At 45.3% G+C, this 23,778-nt stretch overlaps 1 protein-coding gene across 1 annotated transcript; it reads right to left on the bottom strand.

The window, feature by feature from the left end:
• Positions 1-363: 363 nt before the first annotated feature.
• Positions 364-15,555, bottom strand: TMEM33 (transmembrane protein 33). Its single transcript, XM_028743717.2, has 7 exons — positions 15,238-15,555; positions 10,631-10,725; positions 9,447-9,634; positions 7,414-7,481; positions 6,722-6,855; positions 4,740-4,823; positions 364-3,497 (listed from the first exon to the last, which is right to left on the bottom strand). Exons 1-7 carry the CDS (start codon positions 15,292-15,294, stop codon positions 3,368-3,370), a joined length of 756 nt encoding a protein of 251 aa, XP_028599550.1. The 5' UTR covers positions 15,295-15,555; the 3' UTR covers positions 364-3,367.
• Between the last annotated feature and the right edge of the window lie 8,223 nt (positions 15,556-23,778).

The raw sequence follows: 23,778 nt of genomic DNA, 5'->3' as shown, positions 1-23,778 counted from the left end.
ATAGATAGATAGATAGATAGATAGATAGATAGATGATAGATAGATAGATAGATAGATAGATAGATAGATAGATAGATATGCCATACAAACTCTGACTTTGCAAGCGTGATCACTGAGCATTGTGGGTGAGGACTGGCTGCAGCAGCCCATTGGCAAAGCTATGTTTATTGATATTCATAAGAATGCAGATGTACATTCCTGAGTGACCAGTTATGTGTGTTTTGTTGCCTGCAGTTGCAGCTGGATTGGGGTGAGGACTCTTGTTGTGTTTCTTTTCCTCTAATGGAATTATACTCCAAGACTTGGGATTCAACATACAACTACAAATAACGTTAAAATAGGTTCAGACATTTCATTCCAGGCTACCACCACAACAGTCACTTTATTGCTGTAGAAATTTTTATAAAATCCTCAAAGCAAGAGAGCCTAGATGGAAAAACGCATGAAGCATTCCTGCACACTAGTGTGCGCCTTCCCTATAAGTAGATGTTTATGAGCCAAAAAGCTAAAAGGAGTGCCATCAACCAGCCATTTTTAAAGCTGCATTTGTCCATACCCGGAAGTTTAGCAAGCAATGCACAGGGTGGGCTATCGACAAGCTAATGAATGAGTTCAATCTAAATGACATTCACATTTAATCAAAAAGAAATAAGGTAGTTACAAGGAAACATAGTTTTAAAAACAGCAGCAACGTTCCAAATTATTTCAATGTATCATTCGGTTCATGCAGTTGTTAAGACACTAAATCATGAAGTGGCTTAGAAGAATCAATGAGTAAGTATAGTGCCTGGGCAAATTCCTCAATTCTAAAATGCAGGCACTCAATGGGGAAAAAATAACTTAATCTTCATAAATAGCAACAAGCTGACAGCCCAGTGCCTTCCATTTAAGGAGAAGATGCACACACACAAACACACAAGTTTACATATCTTCCCAGCGCAAGTTCCCCATCAGATATCATAGAAGACTATGGCTGTAACGTACATACTTCCTGGCCCTTTTTAGGATGCCTAGATGTTACTATCCCTGGCTCAAGGAGGGCTGAACACATTTAAGAGTAAGCCTTAGTGGAGATTTATCTCAAGGAAATACCCAGACTGGGTTGCCCGTTTAGGACATGTTTTCGCTAAACCATCAGCTATCATTATGCAAAACCTCTCCCGAGTATTTCTCAGAAACAGGTTGTATTCTGAGTGGTCCAAGTAATATTACGTGATTCGAACCAAGTATACACAAACAGCTCGTCTGGGAAATATCACACAACTGAATACTCCTGCATAGTTAGGAACTGGGAGAGTGGGGGCAGGAGAGCAATGAAAAACAGCAACCTGCCTACACCAACCCCCAACCTCAAGTCCAGGAAGAATTTTAATAAACACCAAGGTGTTTGGTTAGGCACAGATGCCTAAATTGATTGCCCTCCGCCCCCAAACCCCAACTTTTTCTGGCTCCCCAAAACACACCCACACTCATATTTTTTCTGGGGGGTGACATAAAAAATGAAAAGAAAAAAAAAAGTAGTCACAGCACTTAAATTTCTCTGCCCAGACTCTTGGTGGATATGCAAATAACCCTTCCCCAGTTACCATTTCAGAAGCAGAGAGGGGCTAACAGCCTTTTTCTCAGCAGATCTGCAAGGATCAACTGAAAAGGGATGGGCTATGTACCTGTGCATATACGAGTGTGTGCAGCTCCAGGTGGGTTGACTACAGGAATGTAACCCTCAGACCAAAAATTTTAAAAAGTTGGTCAGCTCTGCTTCAAGAAGAAGAAGGCAAGTTATGTACGTGTGAAGCACCTCGGTTTAAAATGCTCTTCAGTCCTCAGGACATTCAATAACCGGCTTATCATGGGAATCAAAACTATTAGGTTGCTGAATCTGTTAAGTGAACCAGTTTGTGCAGTTTTTTCCCTTCTTGGTATGCTGAAATAGCAAATGACCAGACTTCCAATTACCTCTGCTTTGTAAGACAACAGCCCCACTTCTACTGAAATAAGGCTACAATTACTGGAAGAGCGCTTCTTCTCCAGGGAAGAAGTACTGCAATATTATTTTATTCCTGTGGTGGGAAACTTGCGACCCTCCAGGTCTTAGACTAGCAATCCCATCATCCCTGACCCCTGGCCATGCTGGCTGAGGAAGATGTGAGTTGGAGAGCAACATCATCTGGAGGGCCAGAGTTTCCACACCTCTGCTTTATAAAATAATTCCTCTAGTTTGAGCAGAATGGACAGGATGCTTCCCTGTGCAGGCGCAGCACTCACAGAGACAGAAGTCCTATGAGGTCGCAACAGAGCTGTGTTCCCACAATCCTCTCAGTTTCCTGTACATGAGAAAGTGCTGGGGCAGGAGACACATGCCCACGCCACATTATGGTCCAACACATCTGCAGTTGTGCCCATGCATATAAACTGAAGGTGGAGGAAGAGAGAAGATCCATGCTCATAACTTGAAAGGCAGACCTATGTCATAATGTAATTTACAGCTACTGCCATGTTTAGCATTGCACCATGAGTATGCAATGGTGTTTGGAACTAGCCTAACTGCAAGAACTTTAAAAATTACCTCACAAGGGCAACACTTCCAATGTATATTGAAAATTAATGTAACATCCATCTTTATTATTCAGACGTTTCAAAGACTGGCATTTTAAGAAGCCTGCTTTTTGGAAGATAGGGGAAAAAATAGGGCAGTCAGATGATCTAGAGAAATATTTACTTTACAAAGAAATAAAGTGCTTAGGGAAGGGTGGAGAGCTTTCCATTTCAAAAGCATTAAATAAATCAGAACAATGAAATTTGATGCTTCGTTCTACTGTTCACATTCGAAGTAGATGCCAATTGATTTGTATTGACCACAATGATTTACTCAATTGACTAAACTTGTCTCATTTACTGAATGGAAGGAATACTGACTCAAATGTACCGCATGGGTAGAGATTTCAATAGGTACCCCTAAGAGGCTACTAGTTATGTTGCAGCCACAGCTTGCACCTTGTTAGACACAATCCAGCTAGTATTGCCTGGACATTATTATTATTTTTTGAATAAGTATTTTCATTCAGTATCGAAGAGGACATACATGACAACACAAAAGCCATATTGTACAAGGCAGGGTTGTCGCCACTGTTTTGCATTGGAAAGTATTCTGTCTAAGATGGCAAGCGTTCATCTTCCACAAAGCACGGAAACATCTTGAAAAACAAGACTTTTTAAACATATAGGATACAATTCACAGAACAGGCTCTTGGAAGAAAACATGTTTCCATACAACCTTGACTGAGATCCAGAATTTATAAATCACCAGCAGAAATACCAGCTGCTTAGAAAGTTCATCAGACAAACATACGCATGTTTCCAGTGTTGACTATGCAACTGTTGGTGCCAGTCTGCTTATAAAAGAAATGCTGCTGACACAGAGCCTTCGTACAAATGCCGGGCACGACGGTTTCATGATGACATGCTCAACGACAATCCGAAGTTCTGTGAAGAGGGTTCTGAAAATAACATGACACTTTTTACAGAAATATCTTTGCAACAGTAGCTCCTACATCTCACTCAAACCTAAACCTTCATCAAAATCAATAATAACGAGGAGGAGGAAGAGAATAATAATAATTATAATACAGTAGTAGTAGTAATAATAATAATAATAATAATAATAATAATAATAATAATAATAATTATTTATACCCCGCCCATCTGGTTGGGTTTCCCCAGCCACTCTGGGCGGCTTCCAAGAAGAGATTAAAAATACATTAAAGCATCAGTCATTAAAAACTTCCCTAAACAGGGCTGCTTTCATTACCAGAGCCATATTACCACAGCCAGAGAGATTCTGAGGTTTGCAGAAGTACAAAAACATTTAAACACACAACATTACGGGACGAAACCATTCCCGTACCAGAGAGGGCATTGTGTAATTTGATTACCAATGTTTCTAAAATTAAGACAACTAACGGGCAACAGATGGCATCCCTGTTTTGTTCTATGACTAAACATTTGGGGGGGTAAGCAATCTGAATTATTTATTCTAATTGTTGCCTGCAATCTCTCTCTCTCTCTCTCTCTCTCTCTCTCTCTCTCTATATATATATATATATATATATATATATATGCCTTCGAAAGGTTTTACAAATTTTTGGCCAAAATCACATTTCTTAACTACTTCCATTAGATAATTTGGTTCTAGGCAATCAAATAGTTTAAAAATATCAAGTGAGAGGCTTGTTAAAGGTTATGATTTTTTCTAATGAAATAAAAATGTTCAATAATTTTCTTATTGGATCAGTAACTCTTCACCCTGGAACAAACCCAGATTGGTCTGTCTGTATACAGCTGCCAATAAATGTTTTAAATCTATTGACCAGATTGGCCGTAAAGATTTTATAATCTAGATTTAATAAAGAGTTAATGATATTGGTATGATATTGGTGGAGTCCTTGTGAGGTTTGAGAATAACTATGATTTTTGAATGCTTCCAGGTTGCAGGAAGTAGGTTACTGGCTAAAATATCATTGTATAGCCTGGCCATTTGTGGAAGTGTTTGTTCCTTAAATGTTTTGGAGAAGGATGCTGAGAATCCATCAGAGCCAGGTGACTTTCCCATCTTCATGTTTTTAATTACTTCCTTTAACTCCTCTTCTTAGTCCATAATATGGCAACACAAAGGACCCAACTGTTTAAGCACTGTATTTACAGACAACAACAACAACTTTAAATCATAATTGGTTTCTTACCGGCAATATGGATTTCGGCGGGAGGAATAACGGAGTGTAAGAAATCTGTAGTAAATAAATGGCTGCAGCAAGCTTCCCTGCCCACTGAAAAGAACAGAAGAAAAAAGGTGGGGTGGTGGAGGGGTAGATTTATTTAAAAGGAGACAATGTAGGATTTGCAGTGAGACACCACCTTATGTTTGTCTTCACACATAGTAACTGCTTTGACCTGCAAAAGACCCTTACAACTAAATAAATGTTTTCACACAGTATCTGACTTGCACACCCAGTGATGAATGACAGCCGCGACAGCCGCAGATCATTAAATAAAATGCGTCAAGATGGCTGAAACATTAAAACCTTATAAAGGAACTAGTGTTGCCCCTCCTGCCATGAAATTATGTAACTTTAGTGTATGTTTACTCAGAAGCAAGTCCACTGTGTTCAGTAGACTTTTCTCTTGGGCAAGCATGCACTGGAAGGAGCTGCCTTATGGCAGAATTCTGTGCATATTTACCTGTACTTAGAAATAAATTCCACTGAATTCAATGGGACCTGGAAGTTTGCAGTGGCTCCCCGTCTGTGGAATGCTCTCCCCAGGGAAGTTCGCTGCCTCTTTCATTATACACCTTTAGGTGCCTTTGCTTGATTGACATCCTATGCCCTTTTAAAATGTTTTTTTTTTGGAGGGGTATTGTTTTTATTTTCTTGTTTTATATATTTTGTGGTTTTGTATTTTGATTTTGTTCTGTGAACGCCCCTGAGACCTCTGGGTATAGCGAGGTATATAAATTCAATAAATACACCGTATTTTTCGCTCTATAAGACGCACCTAGTTTTAGAGGAGGAAAACAAGAAAAAAAATATTCTGCATCTGCGCAGCGCCTCTCCAGCAAAGCGGGAGGAGAAACGGAAGGGGTTCCGTTTCTCCTCCCACTTCGCTGAAGGGGCTCTGCGCACCTTTCCCTCTCTGCGCAGCAGCTCTCCAGCGAAGCGAAGTCAGAACAGCAAGAGGGATCGCTGCTTTCGCTGCGCAACAGTTCCTCTTGCTGTTCTGGCTTCAGCAAAAGCAACGCAAAGCCTCTTCAGGGCAGGGGGAGCATTCCTCCCATTGCCCTGAAGAGGCTTCGCGTGGCTATCTCAGAAGTCAGAACAGCAAGAAGGATCGCTGCTTTCGCTGCGCAGCAATCCCTCTTGCTGTTCTGGCTTCAGCGATCGCTGCGCAGCCTGCATTCGCTCCATAAGACGCACACACATTTCCCCTTACTTTTTAGGAGGGGAAAAGTGTGTCTTATAGAGCGAAAAATACAGTAAATAAGAAATTATAATAAATTACCAGTATATGCCATTCTTCCACCAGTGGTCTGCAAGGTGGCTTAGATACAAAGGATGGTATTTAAATAAATAACTGTGCAAGGGGAATGAGTTTCGTTTGCACAACAGGACTTCACCCCTCTCCTCCCCCTGTGCACACCCTGTTCCACCCCCAAACCTGCTCTAGAGAGTTGGGGGAACTCCAGAACAGAATTAGGGGATGCACAGTGGGAGGAGAGGGGCAGAACATTCTGTTGAACAAAGAGAAATTATTTCACTGACAGAACATTTTCCTTAATGCTACTTTGAATACAACCCTAAATTAAAACACAATACCACAAAATAACGGGCACTTAAAATGCAATATTGTCTTTTTGGCATCTGAATCAGTTCTTCATGCACATGAAAGTAAAATTTCTCCAAAGAACAAGAACAGACTATGCTGATCTTTGCCTTAAGGATCAAGAAACCATCCTGTGCATCTTAAAAATAGGGTTCTTAGTGCAGCACAGCCACAGGGTCAGGAGATGCGTGAGGAAAATCACAACCCTACCTTAGTTTTCAGCCTGCAAAGACGGTCCCTTATAGGGACATTGCAATGATAAACAAGAAACAGTCTGATTCTGTATTCCCAAGCAGTTATAGAACACCATCCAAATAAAAATAAAGGTTAATGTTTCATCTCATACCTGAAAAGCATAAATACAGTAGCTGGCATCAAGAAGATCTCATTGCAAGCTATAAATTTCAGGATGTTTTGCTGGTTAGCATTTAACTTGTCCAAGAGATTTCTTAGGAAAAGAAGACTGTTTGAACCTCGTGCCTTGAAAAAAGGGAGTAAAAAAGCAATGTCAGGAAACTTGTGTTAAGTATTCTTGGGAATACTTTCAGCTATGCTATAATTATTTTATAAACCTTGGAAGGCAGTGTAAATATAATAAGCAGGAAAACTGAAGAATTTTGCAAACCTTGCTACAATGTTTATTATGCAGGAAACGGTCAACCTAATATTCAGTTTCAGTTCCCCACTGCCACCATTTAACCCAAACAACCCTGCGCGGGAGGTTAGATTGAATAATGATCAAGGTCACCCATCGAGCATCACAGCTGCATAGGGATTTGAACCCAAGTCTCCTCAGTCCTCATCAAACATTCTGGCTCTCCATGTGTATCCTTTTCTTTTCTACTTGCTAACCCTTTGCTAGAAGCAGCAGCACTGGATAAGCTATAGCTGTCCCTTCAAACTGTGGCAGAAAATAGCCAGATCCCCGTTTTCAGTTTACCCCTTAAAAAATCCACGTCTCATCTGAATCCTGCCCTCCTTACAAAGAGCAATGTGGCATGTAAGGGGCACAAGATCATACACTAACAACATACTTACATCAAGAACCTTCTTTGTGTAGGTGGCAGCGTGAAGCAAAGAAAACAACAGAACTGGGAAAATACTCACTGAAGTGAAAGTTAAGGAGAATTACAACCTCACGCATGTTATTTCACACTATAGTCTGCATATTCAAGCGCATCGTCCACTTGTGTTGGCATGCAAGCCTGCAATCTCTTGCTTTAAATTCACATTCTTTTGTATGAGAAAACGTTTGGACCTTAAGATTCAGGTGGTTTAAGTTAGGCAGCTTTATTAAACACTTAGTAACACAGAACACAGTCCTAATCATGGAATGGAATTTGAAAATGATGGTTAGCGGTATGCACTTATAGAAGTATAGGCATCCAGCAGTTTGTGTGTACTTAACTTAGGTAGGGCCAGAGTTTAAATCAGTAGATCAATGTTTTAGAGTGAAATCCTATACAGGTCTTCTCAGAAGCAGGTATAGGATTGCAACCTTATTAAATAAATTGATGGGGCTAAGAAATATGAGCTCACTTGTTTATTTTGATTCAGATACATTACATCAATAGGTAATAAATAAGAGTTAATAAAGGTGGTGCTTCTGTCTAGGGTGAGACTAGAGTTGATGAGGCCTTAATTTGTGTGACTGTCCTATACATATATAAAGCAGGAAGTGAGCTGGTAATTTCACTAACAACAAAAAGCACACATAAGGCGGGATGGGGGGGGGATAGAGTTCAGCTCCCCTCTCCCCTGAGCTTTACCTCCTTGTAGTTGATTACTCCAGTCAGTGGCGGAGGAAGCTGCTCGGGCGCCTGGGTTGGCGCGCCCAGGGGAGAGGCAAGCCACCCATTGGGGTGGGGCGAGGGCAGGGCACACCGTGGGGACTCCGGAGTCTGCCTGCCTCCTCCCACTCAGCCGCCCTACAGCTGGGGGGGAGGTAGCGGGTGGACCGTTTGGGCAGCGCAGAGCCTGTGTGCGCCCAAGCCACCGCATCTCTCCCAGGACAGACACGTGGCTCGGATGCGCTGCAGGCCCCGTGGTGAGTGCTGCCCGGCATTTTGCCACACACCCCCCAGTGGTGACACCCGGGGCAGCCCACACCCACTGTACCCCCTCCCTCCGCCCCGACTCCAGTCCAGTGGTTCTCTAACCTTTTTCTGTGGGCCACACTTTCAGAATAAAATTTTGCTCCCCCCACACCAACATTTTTATTTATAAGAAGTCCATTGGAAAACAATGTGGGGCTACCTTTGAAGGTGACCCGGAAACTACAACTAATCCAGAATGCGGCAGCTAGACTGGTGACTAGGGGCGGCCGCCGAGACCACATAACACCTGTCTTGAAAGACCTACACTTGCTCCCAGTACATTTCCGAGCACAATTCAAAGTGTTGGTGCTTTCCTTTAAAGCCCTAAATGGCCTTGGCCAAGTATACCTGAAGGAGCGTCTCCATCTCCATCGTTCTGCCCGGACACTGAGGTCCAGCACTGAGGGCCTTCTGGCAGTTCCCTTACTGCAAGAAGTGGAGTTACATGGAACCAGGCAGAGGGCCTTCTTGGTAGTGGCACCCACCCTGTGGAATGCCCTCCCACCAGATGTCAAAGAGAAGAACTACCACCAGACTTTTAGAACACATCTGAGTGCAGCCCTGTTTAGGGAAGCTTTTAATGTTTAATAGGTATTTTAGTGTTTTGTTGGAAGCCGCCCAGAGTGGCTGGGGAAACCCAGCCAGATGGGAGGGGTATAAATAATAAATTATTATTGTTCTTCTTCTTCTTATTATTATTATTATTATTATTAAAAGAAAGAACTCCTAGCGGTGCTTGATTTATAGCAAAGAACACAACTACTTAATATTATGATCATGGGACATCCCGAAAGTATAAAACAACGCAGATACACAAGAACGTGAATCTGGCCCGTCATCACCCTGTAGGCTTTGTGGCTGAGCAAAGGTATGAGCTGGAGTAATCCCTGATTTAAGTCTAGCACTCTATGACAGCAAAAGCACAATCAAGCTATTACAGAATTGGAAGTATTACAAGACTTGTAGAAAGGATACTTGTAACAGGGTAGGAATTGACAAAGATGAGGGAATACAAAAGGTAGTGGCAGCTGTCCTCCAGCAAGGCTTGAGCCAGGAACGCCCTGCTTAGCTGAAAATGTGGTAGCCTTTGGTGAAGTCGAAGGGCGCTGGTGAGAGCATTTGCCAGCAAGGCACGTTGATAAAAGCTAGCTGCTTCATGCAACCTTGAGAATTATCAAAGGAGAGGTTACCATACAAACCAAGTTGCGGCTTCAAGTCTTCCTCCCAAGAGAATTGCATCATCATTTCAGTCTCTGAAGCCCGCCCTGCTAAGCTCTGCCAAGATGTAACTGTTACTCAGTCTGAGAAGCATTCCTGGCGCTTCACTGAACTCTACAGGTGTGCCAAGTTTGGGAGAGTGGGGGGAGGGGAGAATGTCATTTAAAAGTATTTTCAATGCAGTTATCTATTTGACATTTCTTTGGAGAGAAAAATGGCAGATAAACAATAACGTAATAACTGGAATCTAGTTAAATGACAATATCAAAACCTAAACAATAAATGACACTCACTTGAGCTGAAGGTGTATAATGTACAGATTACTGAACAGGTGTAAAGTTGGTTCTTAAACAGAACCAAATATCAAGCACTGATATTTGCAAAATATTGGTCAAAGTCCAACCAAAGTCAGTGACATAGGTTTCCTGGATTTTTTCCTATGCAAATTTAGGCTAATTTGCATTGGAAATCTTTCAGTCAGCATTTAAACATTTTCTGATAGCCTAGAGAGTGATCTAATTTAGCATTCGGTAAGCAAAGCTACAAACTTTGAAATTGCTAAGCTTGCCCAATACTGTAGTTGACATGGGCATCCTTTTGTTGTCACTAATGAACTTAACAAAAGTTGAAACTCCCACATAAAAATAAAGCACTGGAAAATCTTCTGCCCCATATCACTGACTGGTATTTCGCATCTACACACTACACTGATTTCCAATGGACAGCTAAGAATATAGATTGATGTCTCATATTAAAATGGAGGGGAAGTAACAAAAGCTTAACCTTAGCTGGATTAGACCAACTGTATATGCTTATAAAATATGATACAGAGCTTTTAAGCATAATGTATGTTTTCTGTTTCATTCTGTCACTAAAAAAAGCAGTGTCCTTTCTAAGGATATCAGGGGTACTACTGCTTTAAAGAACATTATTATACATACCCTAGAAGAGGCAGGACAAATAAAGCCGAACAGTAAACTGTGAATATGCGGGAAAGCCACATTGCTGTATCCAACTTATTAGTAATCAGAAATTGCTGTAATGAAAGGAAAAATAGTTAGTGAATAAACATTTATTTATTGTTTTTATTTATTAAATTTCTATCCCATCCACCCTCCCAAAGCAGCCCACTGTTTTACCAACTGTTAAAGAACAAATACCTACCAAACTGACCAGATCCAGAACCAACATAGATAACAGGCAATACGAAGAATGCAAAACTTTGGCTTTTTCATAAATGCAAGTGTAAATAACAGATAAAAAAGCAATCTCCACACAGCCGCTCTTAAATTTGGAAGACATAATTATGATACCTATGTTTCGTGATTGCATTTTTGTAACTGTAAATTTTAAAAACTGTTTTTAATGTCACAGCTTAAACTGTTGTAACCCACACGGGGATCATAGGGTGAAGGTCAGGCAATAAATTAAAATAATAATAATAAAGAGGGTTTACTTTGAATATCTGCTCTTTGAGAACCACGAGGATAACTCAGCTGCTCTCTGCTAGCACCCATGGCAGATAGTGGCTAGGAAGCAGTTCTGGTGAACTTCACCACCTTCTGGAATGGAACAGGACATCCCAAAACCAATCCCTACTCGGTCTAGGTTCCAAGGAAGCCCAATATAGCCCTCCATTGCTCACAGAATGAAGATATCTACTTTGCCTCATGGCTAGGACAGGTGGTGACTAACTGAACTAGCAATCCCTCCCATCTCTGAGCAGTCAGGGCAACAGCAGTGGCTGCAGTCACCTATAAGAACTCTCAGGGTATTTTTAGTAGTTCAGGCATTTACAGTGGTGCCTCGCAAGACGAAATTAATCCGTTCTGCGAGTCTCTTCGTCTTGTGGTTTTTTCGTCTTGCGAAGCACGGCTGTTAGCGGCTTAGCGGCTATTAGCGGCTTAGCGGCTATTAACGGCTTAGCGGCTATTAACGGCTTAACGGCTTTAAGAAAAAGGAAACAAACTCGCAAGAACTCGCAAGATGTTTCGTCTTGCGAAGCAAGCCCATAGGGAAATTCGTCTTGCGGAACGACTCAAAAAACGGAAAACCCTTTCGTCTAGCAAGTTTTTCGTCTTGCGAGGCATTCATCTTGCAGGGCACCACTGTACCATATAAAATGCCCTGGGAGTAGTTCTATGTAGAAAATGAAGTCACCACCATATTGTGGGACAGTCATTAAAAACAAACAAAAACAAAGAAAGTTTCTTCTGTTAAACTGCTAGCAGATAAAACTTTTAGGCTGTGTGTTTATGGAAGATAAGGAAGCTATCCGAACTCAGTGTTTCGTGTTTTCCCCAGAAGTCCATCTAGCATCAGGTATGATTCCTATCTAAAGGTCCAATTCAAAAATTTCCTACAAGAGGATAGAAGTAGCTGCTAATAGTTTCACCAATGCAATACAGTGGTACCTCGGGTTACATACGCTTCAGGTTACAGACTCCGCTAACCCAGAAATAGTAACTCGGGTTAATAACTTTGCTTCAGGATGAGAACAGAAATCGTGCTCCAGCACGAGGGGGAGAGGGGGAGGCCCCATTAGCTAAAGTGGTGCTTCGGGTTAAGAACAGTTTCAGGTTACCACTGTACTGCAAAGTGTACTACAACCACATTCTATCAAGGCAAAGCACCTGTTGAAGGGCCACATGTTGTGCAAACCTCTCAAGCCAAATGCAGCCCCATCAGCCAGAAACAACAGCTCATAAAAAGCTTTTGTTGTTGGTTCCTGCTCAGGATTGCAAAAACAAATAGGCTGTCAAGTATTTTGTGGGTCCAAATACACAGCTGGTGGTCTGCATCTGGCTTAATGGATCACAAGTTAAGCAGGCCCAGCATGAACTACCACCGGTAGCATGAAACTGCTTGTGCATTTCACCATGACTAATACGGTGTTGCAAGTTGTTATGTGTATGTGGAAATATCAGCTAGCCTGAACATTTTGCCAGTGGCCCTGCCTGCCTATAAACTAAATGGGGAAAGGTAAATCTGGTTTCCAGGGAGGCAGTCACACCCATCCTACATAGATGAGAAATGAATCAAATTGGCCAGAACTTGACTGTTCCCAGTTCCCTGCCCTTTTCCAAAATATGCTTTTGGTTCGTTGGTTTGCAAATTTCCAAATGCATTCACATTCAGCCCATAAAAGAATTTACTACATGGTTTTGGCATCCTATTGCCACTTCATTCCAACCTTTACACTTTTTTTCTTTTAGATCCAATGTGCATATACACCTGACAATTGAGGAAACAGCTGGTGAACTGGCCTCCAACCCACAATAGCATGTGCTGTAGGTAACATTTTTTAGTCTCTTTACCAGTCAGTGTGGAAAGGGAGGGGAATCATTTTGGCCCAGTGAGTCAGATTTTTACCTCCGCATACACTGCAGACCACTTTTGAAGGTGTGCTGGGCCACCCAGTTGTCAAAGTTTGCCCACGGGAGTGGAGGGAGATAGTGACCCAGCAGGATTTAACTCCCCATGTGTCAGCTGATGCACAGGGTGCTCAAGCCTGTTTTCTGCACCAAAAGCAAGCAGGATTAAACTGATGCACAGGGAGTTTATTCATGATTTCTAAAAGGATCCAACCACATTTCTACTTGCCCCACAGGTAAAGGACTCCTGGACGATTAAGTCCAGTCAAAAGCAACTATGGGGTTGCGGTGCTCATCGCACTTCAGACCTAGGGAGCCGGCGTTTGTCCAAAAACAGCTTTTCAGATCATGTGGCCAACATGACTAAACCGCTTCTGGTGCAATGGAACACCGTGACGGAAACCAGAGAGCACGGAAACGCCATTTACCTTCCCGTGGCAGTGGTAACTATTTATCTACTTGCACTTGGATGCTTTCAAACTGCTAGGTTGGCAGAAGCTGGGACAGAGCAACAGGAGCTCACCCCGTCGCACGGATTCGAACTGCTGACCTTCCGATCAACAAGCCCAAGATGCTCAGTGGTTTAGACCGCATCGCCACCTGTTCCCATATACCCAACATCACATATGGTGTTAGGCATGAGACAGGTGTCTGTGGTTTGGGGGAAATGGCCTGGCAAGCCAACTTTGGCTCACAAGCCAGGGGCTCCCCATCCGTGGTACAGTGGCACCTCGGGTTAAGTACTTAATTCGTTCCGGAGGTCCATTCTTAACCTGAAACTGTTCTTAACCTGAAGCACCACTTTAGCTAATGGGGCCTCCTGCTGCCGCCGCACCACAATTTCTGTTCTCATCCTGAAGCAAAGTTCTTAACCCGAGGTACTATTTCTGGGTTAGCGGAGTCTGTAGCCTGAAGTGTATGTAACCCGAGGGACCACTGTATAGGCAATACAGAACTAAAGAAACCAATAGTCTTAGCATCAAGCAACTTCCTAAATACCTACATACTAGTGCAGTAACCTAAACATCTGTTGCATAGCCCATGTTTCAGAAAACATCCAGTACAACTTGGGACGCTTGACACCTAGTCGGCTCCTTCAGCCTGTTCCACAAACCTTTGCCAAAGGCAGCAGTGGAGAGGAAAAGGCCAAGCCTGGAAGCTTTGGATTAAAAAAGTTAAGAGGAACTGAAACTTCTCAAGGGCAATTAAGAGGCAAGAGAGGGCAACTTCTAATGGAGATGTGAAACAGGGGACACTGTCACGGTGACAAAACTGCCACTGCAGACATCCAAATTCCCTCCTCTACACAACTATCAGAGATTCAGAAGAAACCCTCAATGGAGGTGAGGGGGGAGGCGTGTGGTTGTGTCGATCTGCTCCCACATGTGCCCATTGATCCATGAACAGTTAAAGCATTGGGACTATGACCTGGGAGGCCACAGTTTGAATCGCCACTCAGCCATGAAGCTCACTGGGTGACCTTGGGCCAGCCACCATCTCTCAGCCTAACCTGCCTCACAGGGTTGTTGTGAAGGATGAAAATATGGAGGACAACCACGTACGCCACCTTAAGCCACTTGGAAGATAAAGGCGGTGTATAACTTAATCAATTACTGCCTCATTCGCAGCCCTGAAAACTGGGCTTAGGGGTTGAGCTACGACACCCCCAATCTCAGAATTTGAGCAGATTTGCCCTGCTACAAGAAGGGGGTACAATACTGGAGACAACCCACAGATTTGAAACGACCTGAAATCAGAGCTCTCCCTATGAAGAAAACCGCATACGGCTCTCCAAGGGAGCGCATTTATAGGCTCACAGGACAGAATTGTTATTATTAATTGAATTTATATCCTATACCAGGGGGTCTCAGGGCAGTTCACAGAGTTGGAAGGTTTCCCTTTTTTTAAGGGAAATCCCCTTATTCCGAATAGGATTCCTCGCGAGAAAAGGGCAAAGTTGACAGCTCTGCCTTTTGCGTGTGGAACTCGAACCCACGACCCTGAGTCCCCGGCTCTACCGACTGCGCTACCCCGGGGGCTTAAGAGGCGTGAGGCGGGTTTCGAATAAAATAAAATAAAACCCTCTCAGGCGGAGCGTCGGGATGCCGCCCCGCCGCGGGTCGAAGCAGGGCCGCGAAGGCCGCGCTAGGCCGCCCCCGCCGGACGCAACTCACCACGGCTCCGCCGCCCGCGCCTCCCTGCATGGGCCCGTTCTGCGCCGTGTCCGCCATGGCCGCGCCGCCCACCGGCTCCGCTCGGGGCGCGAGGAGGAGGAGGAGGAGGAAGGAGGAAAGGAGAAGCTCGGCGACGAGAGGGTTAAGCGGAGAGCGGGGCCTGCTCGTGCCGCGCGCGAGGGCCGTATCTGGCAGGCCGGAAGCGGGGAAGGAAGAGGCGGCGGTTGGCGGCGGCGGCGGCAGCAGGTGCGCGGAAGGAGGCCAGCGAACGAGGAACACTCCTCAAGGCAGCCCCGCCGCTGAGCAGCCCGCGTCGCGCAGGCGCAGAGGGGCGGCTTCCGGGTCGCCCGGGTAGGGGGGCGGTCATCCGGTGGAGCATGCTGGGTAATGTAGTCTTCGAGGCTCAGCCGCCTGATTTCGGGACAAGGTCGCTTTGGTATTTAGTTTTGGAACCGGGCAGGGTGCTTTTCATGCATTTATTCCCCCCCCCCTCTCTCTATATATGTTTGTGTGTGTGTGTGTGTGTATATGTATATGTATATGTATATATGTATATATCTGTGTGTGTGTAATTAAATTTTGTTTTACAATTTAAATATTCATTTAAACAACCTTAAAATGTCAGTGACTTCCCTTCTCTTTCCGTGGTTCATTTTACATATCATAAATCCCTGCATATTTTACATAAACTATACCACTCAGTATTCCATTTTTACATCTATCAAACTTGTTTTCACTGCTGAATTTATCTTAATACTGCCAGCGTATTCAAGTGTACACAATTTTCCTCCATATATTCAATAAACATTTTCCAACCTTCTTGAAACGTATATTCTTGTTCTCTTATTCTATATGTTAAGTCTGCAAGCTGTGCTATTTATTTATTTATTTGTTTATTTATTTCTTCCTTCCTTCCTTCCTTCCTTCCTTCCTCGCCCATCTGGGTATTCTGATGTTCCACCAGTTTAAGTTTCCATTTTAAGGTAACAGCGGGTATACAATTTAAATAAACAACTCAGCGCCAGCAGCAGAAAAGCCTGTGGCGCTCTGACGGGCTCTACTCTGCTCGACAGCCGGCTGGCCTGGCTCTTCAATCCCTGGACTCCAAATCTCAGCCCCGGATTCTCGGTCTGGCGGCCCTGAGAACTGGTGCCCCGGTGCCCCGCACCCCTAGTGCCTCTGGGTAAGCTGGCCCTGAGGAGATGAGTCTGGCTCTGAGGAGATGAGATGAGTCTGACATGAGAAGTCACTTTGACATACAAGTGGCCAAAGTGCATTAGTTTTAAAACAGATGTGAGTTAAAATCCAAGAATCTGTGGAGCAGTTGATCACAGTCAACCAACATTGATTTTGCATAAACACATACAAAGATGTGGGTGAGGGAGAATGACATTCAACTTAGTTCAATCATAGTGCACAGTGGTGCCGTCAGGCATTTTCAGATCCTCCAAGTGTCCCTATTTTCCAGGGACGTCCCTGATTTAGAGAAGCCGTCCTGGTTTCTGATTTGATCCCGAAATGTCCCACTTTTCCCTAGGACGTCCCTATTTTCATAGCAGAAATGTTGGAAGGTATGGAGTTATTCAACTCCCAAGCTGTCTGAAGGCAACCCTGTATAGGGAAGGTTTTTTAAAATGTTCTGTTATGTTTTTATATATTTTGGAAGTTGCCCAGAGTGCTGGGGCAACCCCATAAAATGTGTGGGGTATAAATAGTAAAGTTATTATTATGGAATGGGATCGTCCCTATTTTCATCGGAGAAATGTTGGAGGCTATGCATTTTTTTTTTTTAAAAAAGGACTTAATGGTCTTAACACAAACATTCAGACACACAGAGAGAGACTTTAGATGCTAATCAGTGGCTTGTGGGCAGTGGGCTAGGGGGACTAGGTTAGTCTCTTAAATGTTCCTGGTAAATTAGAGTACAGTGGTACCTCTGGATGCAAATGGGATCCGTTCCGGAGCCCCATTCGCATCCTGAGTAGAATGCAACCTGTGCATGCGCAGGTCGCGATTTCCCACTTCTGCGCATGCGCGTGACGCCATTTTGAGCGTCTGCGCGTGCGCGAGCGGCGAAACCCGGAAGTAACACATTCCGTTACTTCTGGGTCACCGCGGAGCGCAACCTGAAAATGCTCAGCCTGAAGCATATTTAACCCGAGCAATGACAAACCTAGACAGCATTTTAAAAAGCAGAGACATCACCTTGCCAACAAAGGTCCGTATAGTTAAAGCTATGGTTTTCCCAGTAGTGATGTATGGAAGTGAGAGCTGGACCGTAAAGAAGGCTGATCGCCAAATAATTGATGCTTTTGAATGAGGGTGCTGGAGGAGACTCTTGAGAGTCCCATGGACTGCAAGAAGATCAAACCTATCCATTCTGAAGGAAATCAGCCCTGAGTGCTCACTGGAAGGACAGATCCTGAAGCTGAGGCTCTAATACTTTGGCCACCTCATGAGAAGAGAAGACTCCCTGGAAAAGACCCTGATGTTGGGAAAGATGGAGGGCACAAGGAGAAGGGGACGACAGAGGACGAGATGGTTGGGTAGTGTTCTCGAAGCTACCGGCATGAGTTTGACCAAACTGTGGGAGGCAGTGGAAGACAGGAGTGCCTGGCGTTGCTCTGGTCCATGGGGTCATGAAGAGTCAGACATAACTAAATGACTAAACAACAACAACATCCATCCCAAAGCCTGGGAAGCTTCTGCCCTGCTTAGGGAGGGAGATGAGATGTTCATGCCCTGTGTCAGGACGTCACAATGTTGCCCCCCACCCCATCGCCCTCTCAAGCTAGCACCTAACTGTTCCCCTACCAAAAAAATTAACGCCTCTGATTTTATGTGTGTTATTTTACCTCCCTCAAAACACAGTGTGCCAGTCCAGCTGTGTTTGGGGGCTCTGCTACTTATTCTGCTGAGCTGAGCCCTGGACACCAGTCCCAAAGTTTTGCCTGATGGGACAACTGGACACAACAGAAAAGGGAGCTCCTGGACCGTTTTCATTCATAGTTGTGTTGAAGAATGAATTTTGGCCTGTGCAACTTGTTGTGCAGCAGGGTAAGAAAAGCTGCACCTGGTGAAATTTGCACCTGCACCGCCACTCAAATTAACAGGCCGCTGTTTTCCATGGCATCTGGTCTCCGTATTTATTCCCCTTGTTCCACCACGCCGGGTCAGGAACTTACATTTCTGCACTGCCGGCCTGCTCCGCAAATATTCCGATGTGGCTGTTTGAGGTTGCAAGGGAGACAAAAGGGATGGGGAAGCAACTTTAAGAAAACGTTCAGATGTTAGTGTCAAACCCCTGACAGAAAAAGGCCAAGAAGACAAGCGAGGGGGGAAGTGTGAAGAAACGGACAAAGCTGCCTGTCAATTAGACTAGGTGAAGCTGAAGCTGATGTCTCCTCTGCCAGAAGAGATGAAACGCCGAAAGAAAAGGGCCAGGAACAAGCAGCACAAAGGGGGTGGACGTTGATTTGTGCAGCTAAAGCTCTGGGCGCACGCGGCCCTCCCTTGATCGCAAACAGAGCCCATACGAAAAGCGGCCATTGCTATCCACCCTTGTGACGATGCAGCCATATCACACCTTTTCTCCAAGTATCTCCAGGAGGCGAACATGGCTCTCCTCCCTCTCCATTTTATCCTTTCAAGAACCCTGTGAGGTAGGTTAGCCTGAGAGTGAGGGACTGGCTCCAGCATGCTTCATGGCTGAGTGGGGATTTGAACCCTGGTCTCCTAGGTCCTACGCGGGTGGCACTGTGGGTTAAACCACAGAGCCTAGGACTTGCCGATCAGAAGGTCGGTGGTGCAAATCCCCGCGACGGGGTGAGCTCCCGTGGCTCGGTCCCTGCTCCTGCCAACCTAGCAGTTTGAAAGCACGTCAAAGTGCAAGTAGATAAATAGGTACCACTCCGGCGGGAAGGTAAACAACGTTTCCGTGAGTTGCTCTGGTTCACCAGAAGCAGCTTAGTCATGCTGGCCACATGACCCAGAAGATGTACGCCGGCTCCCTCAGCCAATAAAGCGAGATGAGCGTCACAACCCCAGAGTCAGTCACGACTGGACCTAATGGTCAGGGGTCCCTTTACCTTTACCTCCTAGGTCCTAGTCCAGGGGTCATCAACCTGCGGCCCATGGGACACAAGCAGTCCACAGGGGTCGTTTAAATGGCCCACAAGCTGCCCCAAACTGAGCCACCCGCTCGGCCAGTCTCCGCGCGCTGTGCTAAAATGGCACAGAGCAGAGTGTGGACTTGCTTTCGCAGCGCCGGAAATTGCATCTGTGCAGACGTGCTCCGGCCCAGGGAGCAATCTCCGCAGGAGTGAACTGGCCCAGGCGTGGTAAACCTTGCCAACCCCTGTCCTAGTCCAACACTCAAAACACTGCACTACACGGGCACCTCCCTTGCTTCTCTGCAACCTGGTGTAAGTCAGCTTCCAAGGTCGAGGGAGCAGCTCCCGGTTCCCTAGGCACATGCCGCTTCCCTTGGCAGTTGTAGATTTTCACCCTTCGTTGAAGGAAGGAAATGATTGATTAGATAAAGAATCCAGGATGGCTTTGCAGAGATATGAGCCCTAGAAGATAATTATAGCCTTGGGGTGAAATTACATTAGACGCAACCACCAGCATACCCTGTTCTCTCCCTCCCTCCCATTTAAAGATATGATTAATTAACAACAGGCGCTCCTGAAAATGGGTTCCCAGTTCATGTTGTTTAGCAAAATAATGTCCTCATCTTAAAATACACTTTACAATTGCAGTCAAAAACATAAGCCATTAAGACACTTCCCCCACCCTGACCCCCCACCTTAGTTTTAACTGCATTATTATTATTATTATTATTATTATTATTATTATTATTATTATTATTGAAAGTGATGAAGCTACATTGCTATGTACCCTTCCTCAGAAAGAAGTCCCATGGAGATGATTCAGATTCACTTTCAAGAAATGATGGTTTGGCGCATGGAAGAGAATGCCACAGAAATACAGTGGTACCTTGGGATGTGAACGGGATCCGTTCCGGAGCCCTATTCACATCCTGACTAGAACGTAACATGCGATGGCACGTTTGCGTGTGTGCGGGTCGCGTTTTGCTGCTTCCGCGCATGCACGTGACGTCATTTTGAGTCTCTGCGCATGCGCGAGTGGCGAAACCCAGAAGTAACACACTCCGTTACTTCCGGGTTGCCGTGGAGCACAACCCGAAAGCGCTCAACCTGAAGCACAGTCAACCCGAGGTATAACTATATGACTCTCCAAGGGACAGTGGGAGAGTCAGGACTCAGGAGAAGATATTCCTGGTCAAAATAATTGTTCTGTGTGCAGATTAGACGCGACGGAGGGCAGCTCAGGAGCAGAGCTCTCATGAGGATGTTGTCCCATCACCACTTGAGAGGAGCAGGTAGAAGATGAAGGCACGAGGCCTCTCTGCTTGAGGTCTTGGAGAGACCCTGCCAGGTCGAGAAGACAGGGAAGCTCTTGTGTGCCTGAGGGTCATCCTGCTTATGCTGATGAGGAATAGCCCCAAACTCTGTCCGGATGGTGCCCCTGATGACAATATTGAGCATGATGGACCATTGACATATACACAAGGGTGGTCCTCCAGATGTTATGGACTGCAACCTCAGACCCTCCAGATATTATTGGACTGCCACAGCCACCAACGGGTGTATGGGGTGTTAGGAGGGGGCTGTCCTGCTCCTTCTGGGGTGGCTTCTCCACCTTTGGTCCCCACCCTGCACTCAGCTCTCACCTGTGGCTCCTAGAAGCTGTCAGCATGTGACAGGGGCCACACCCCAGGAAACAGCTTCGACTGGTTGTCTAAATCTGGAGAGGGTAGGGTCTCAAGCCCTCAATGAGTTAGGGACTCTTGCAAGCAAAAAGTCCGAAGGGTTGAGAAGATGAGACCAATAGCGGGTCCAACGGTTTGGAAGGCGGTTTCTGCACGAGCTGTAGAGGGGGCAGAAAATGGGGCTCATCAACCTTGGAAGGTAGCCCATCTAGGAGAAGGGAAACTCTGACCCTAAACCTCTGCTGCCTTGTGGGATACATTTGGGAGAAGAAAAGGCTAAGGAGTGCAGTGGTACCTCGGGTTAAGTACTTAATTCGTTCCGGAGGTCCGTTCTCAACCTGAAACTGTTCTTAACCTGAAGCACCACTTTAGCTAATGGGGCCTTCTGCTGCTGAGGCATCGCCGCCACACGATTTCTGTTCTCATCCTGAAGCAAAGTTCTTAACCTGAGGAACTATTTCTGGGCTAGCGGAGTCTGTAACCTGAAGCGTATGTAACCTGATGCATATGTAACCTGAGGTACCACTGTACATCCTACACAAATCTGGAATGAAGTCCCTAAGATGGTTGGACAATACTTTGTAGGCCTCCTTCCAGCAACTCCTGCACCCAGGTAAGGTAAAGGTACCCCTGCCCATACGGGCCAGTCTTGCCAGACTCTAGGGTTGTGCGCTCATCTGACTCTATAGGCCGGGAGCCAGCGCTGTCCGCAGACACTTCCGGGTCACGTGGCCAGCGTGACAAGCTACATCTGGCGAGCCAGCGCAGCACACGGAACGCCGTTTACTTTCCCGCTGGTAAGTGGTCCCTATTTATCTACTTGCACCCGGGAGTGCTTTCAAACTGCTAGGTTGGCAGGCGCTGGGACCGAGCAGTGGAAGCGCACCCCGCCGCAGGGATTCGAACCGCCGACCTTTCGATCGGCAAGTCCTAGGCGCTGAGGCTTTTACCCACAGCGCCACCTGCGTCCTGCACCCAAGTTGGTGCCAAACGTATGATTCTGCTTTCCTTTGGACCACATCGGCAAGGCTGAGAGGGGACTCTTGTCATCTGGGCATGTCAGGACCTCCATACGCACTGCCCAGGTTTGCACCCCAAGGGAGGTCACCTTAGTGCTGCTAATGTAGCGGTTTGACTTCACCATCAGAAGCGCACTCCATTGTTTCTCGAGACACACGGATCTGGAGAGCCACAGGCTCCCAATTTCTGCTCCAGGGGTGTGGTTTGAATCCCAACTCAGCTCACTGGGTGGGCTTCAACCAGTCATTGTCTCCCAGCCTAATCTACCCCACTGGGAAGATAATATGGAGAGGGAAGAGAACCATGTTTGCCACCTTGAGCTGCCTGGAAGAAATGTGACTTATAAATGTTAGGTAAAGGTAAAGGGACCCCTGACCATTAGGTCCAGTTGTGGCCGACTCTGGGGTTGCGGCGCTCATCTCGCTTTATTGGCCGAGGGAGCCGGCATACAGCTTCCATGTCATGTGGCCAGCATGACTAAGCCGCTTCTGGCGAACCAGAGCAGTGCACGGAAACACCGTTTACCTTCCCACCAGAGTGGTACCTATTTATCTACTTGCACTTTGACATGCTTTCGAACTGCTAGGTTGGCAGGAGCTGGGACCGAACAACAGGAGCTCACCCCGTCGCGGGGATTCGAACCGCCGACCTTCTGATCGGCAAGTCCTAGGCTCCGTGGTTTAACCCACAGCACCACCCGTGTCCCATTCATAAATTTTACAATAATAATAAAAAGCAAACACAAGGCAGCTGGATTCCACCACTGGTATATGCTTTATTTGTGCTTCCATTGCAGTTCTTTAGTTGATCACTTTTTGGCAGAGAAAATAAAAATGTGGACCTAATGCCTATTGAGCGTAGCCAGTGGTCCTCCATTTCTTGAAGAGGCATTTCCCAGTTTGGGAAATAAATGGCTGCTTAGTTACCCTTGCTTCTTGCTACAATCGCCATCGACAGAACAGAATAAATCTGGGGCTCAGCGCTGATTATAAATCGAATTTAAAACGCGCGCCTTTTGAATCTGCATCGCATCAAGGGAGGCTCCCGCGCTGATTAATCGATCCATTCCTTCATCCCACATAAACAGGGAGATGTGTTGTTGGGGATAGCGACTTCTTAAGGAGATCCGGGTCAGATCTCAAAGGAACAGCCAAAGACTTGAAGAGGATCAATGCGCAATTGGGACGAATGTCAGTAGGATTTGGTGTTTATACCAAAGCAGACCTCCGCCTTTTCTGAGAGGTGATATTGATCTACTCGCATGCCCGATGATTAAAGGAAATGATAAAGCCCTATATCCTAATTTTCATCTCTTTCCATTTTCTCTGCAGATCGGAGAAATTATACCGTCACTTTGTGTATAGAGCAAAATCGCGAGCAAATCAAAAGGTCGTATGTGATTGCAATCCTATACGCGCTGATGTGGGAATAAGAAGTCCCTTAGAAATCAACTGGGTTTACTTCGGAGGAAACACACAATAGATTGGGCAGCAACCTTACGAATGTTGTGTTTATTCAGAAGAAAATCCCTCAGCGGTCAATGAGACCTTATTTTCAGCTCAGGTTTACATCATATACAGTATACCTGAACTTAAATTTCCATGATTTCAATAGCTTCAACGGGCTTAAAAGTGGAGAGGGATAGAGAATAATCACCGAAGAGGAAAAAATGGCAATTTTATTAGTGGTTTCAAAGACGTTCGGTTGCTCTGGTTTTCTCCAGTATT

This window comes from Podarcis muralis, chromosome 9 (assembly GCF_964188315.1).
Source record: "Podarcis muralis chromosome 9, rPodMur119.hap1.1, whole genome shotgun sequence".
In the NCBI taxonomy this organism is placed as follows: Eukaryota; Metazoa; Chordata; class Lepidosauria; order Squamata; family Lacertidae; genus Podarcis; species Podarcis muralis.
Note: the sequence above shows the minus strand (reverse complement) of the source record. Positions and strands in the feature narration are given on the sequence as shown.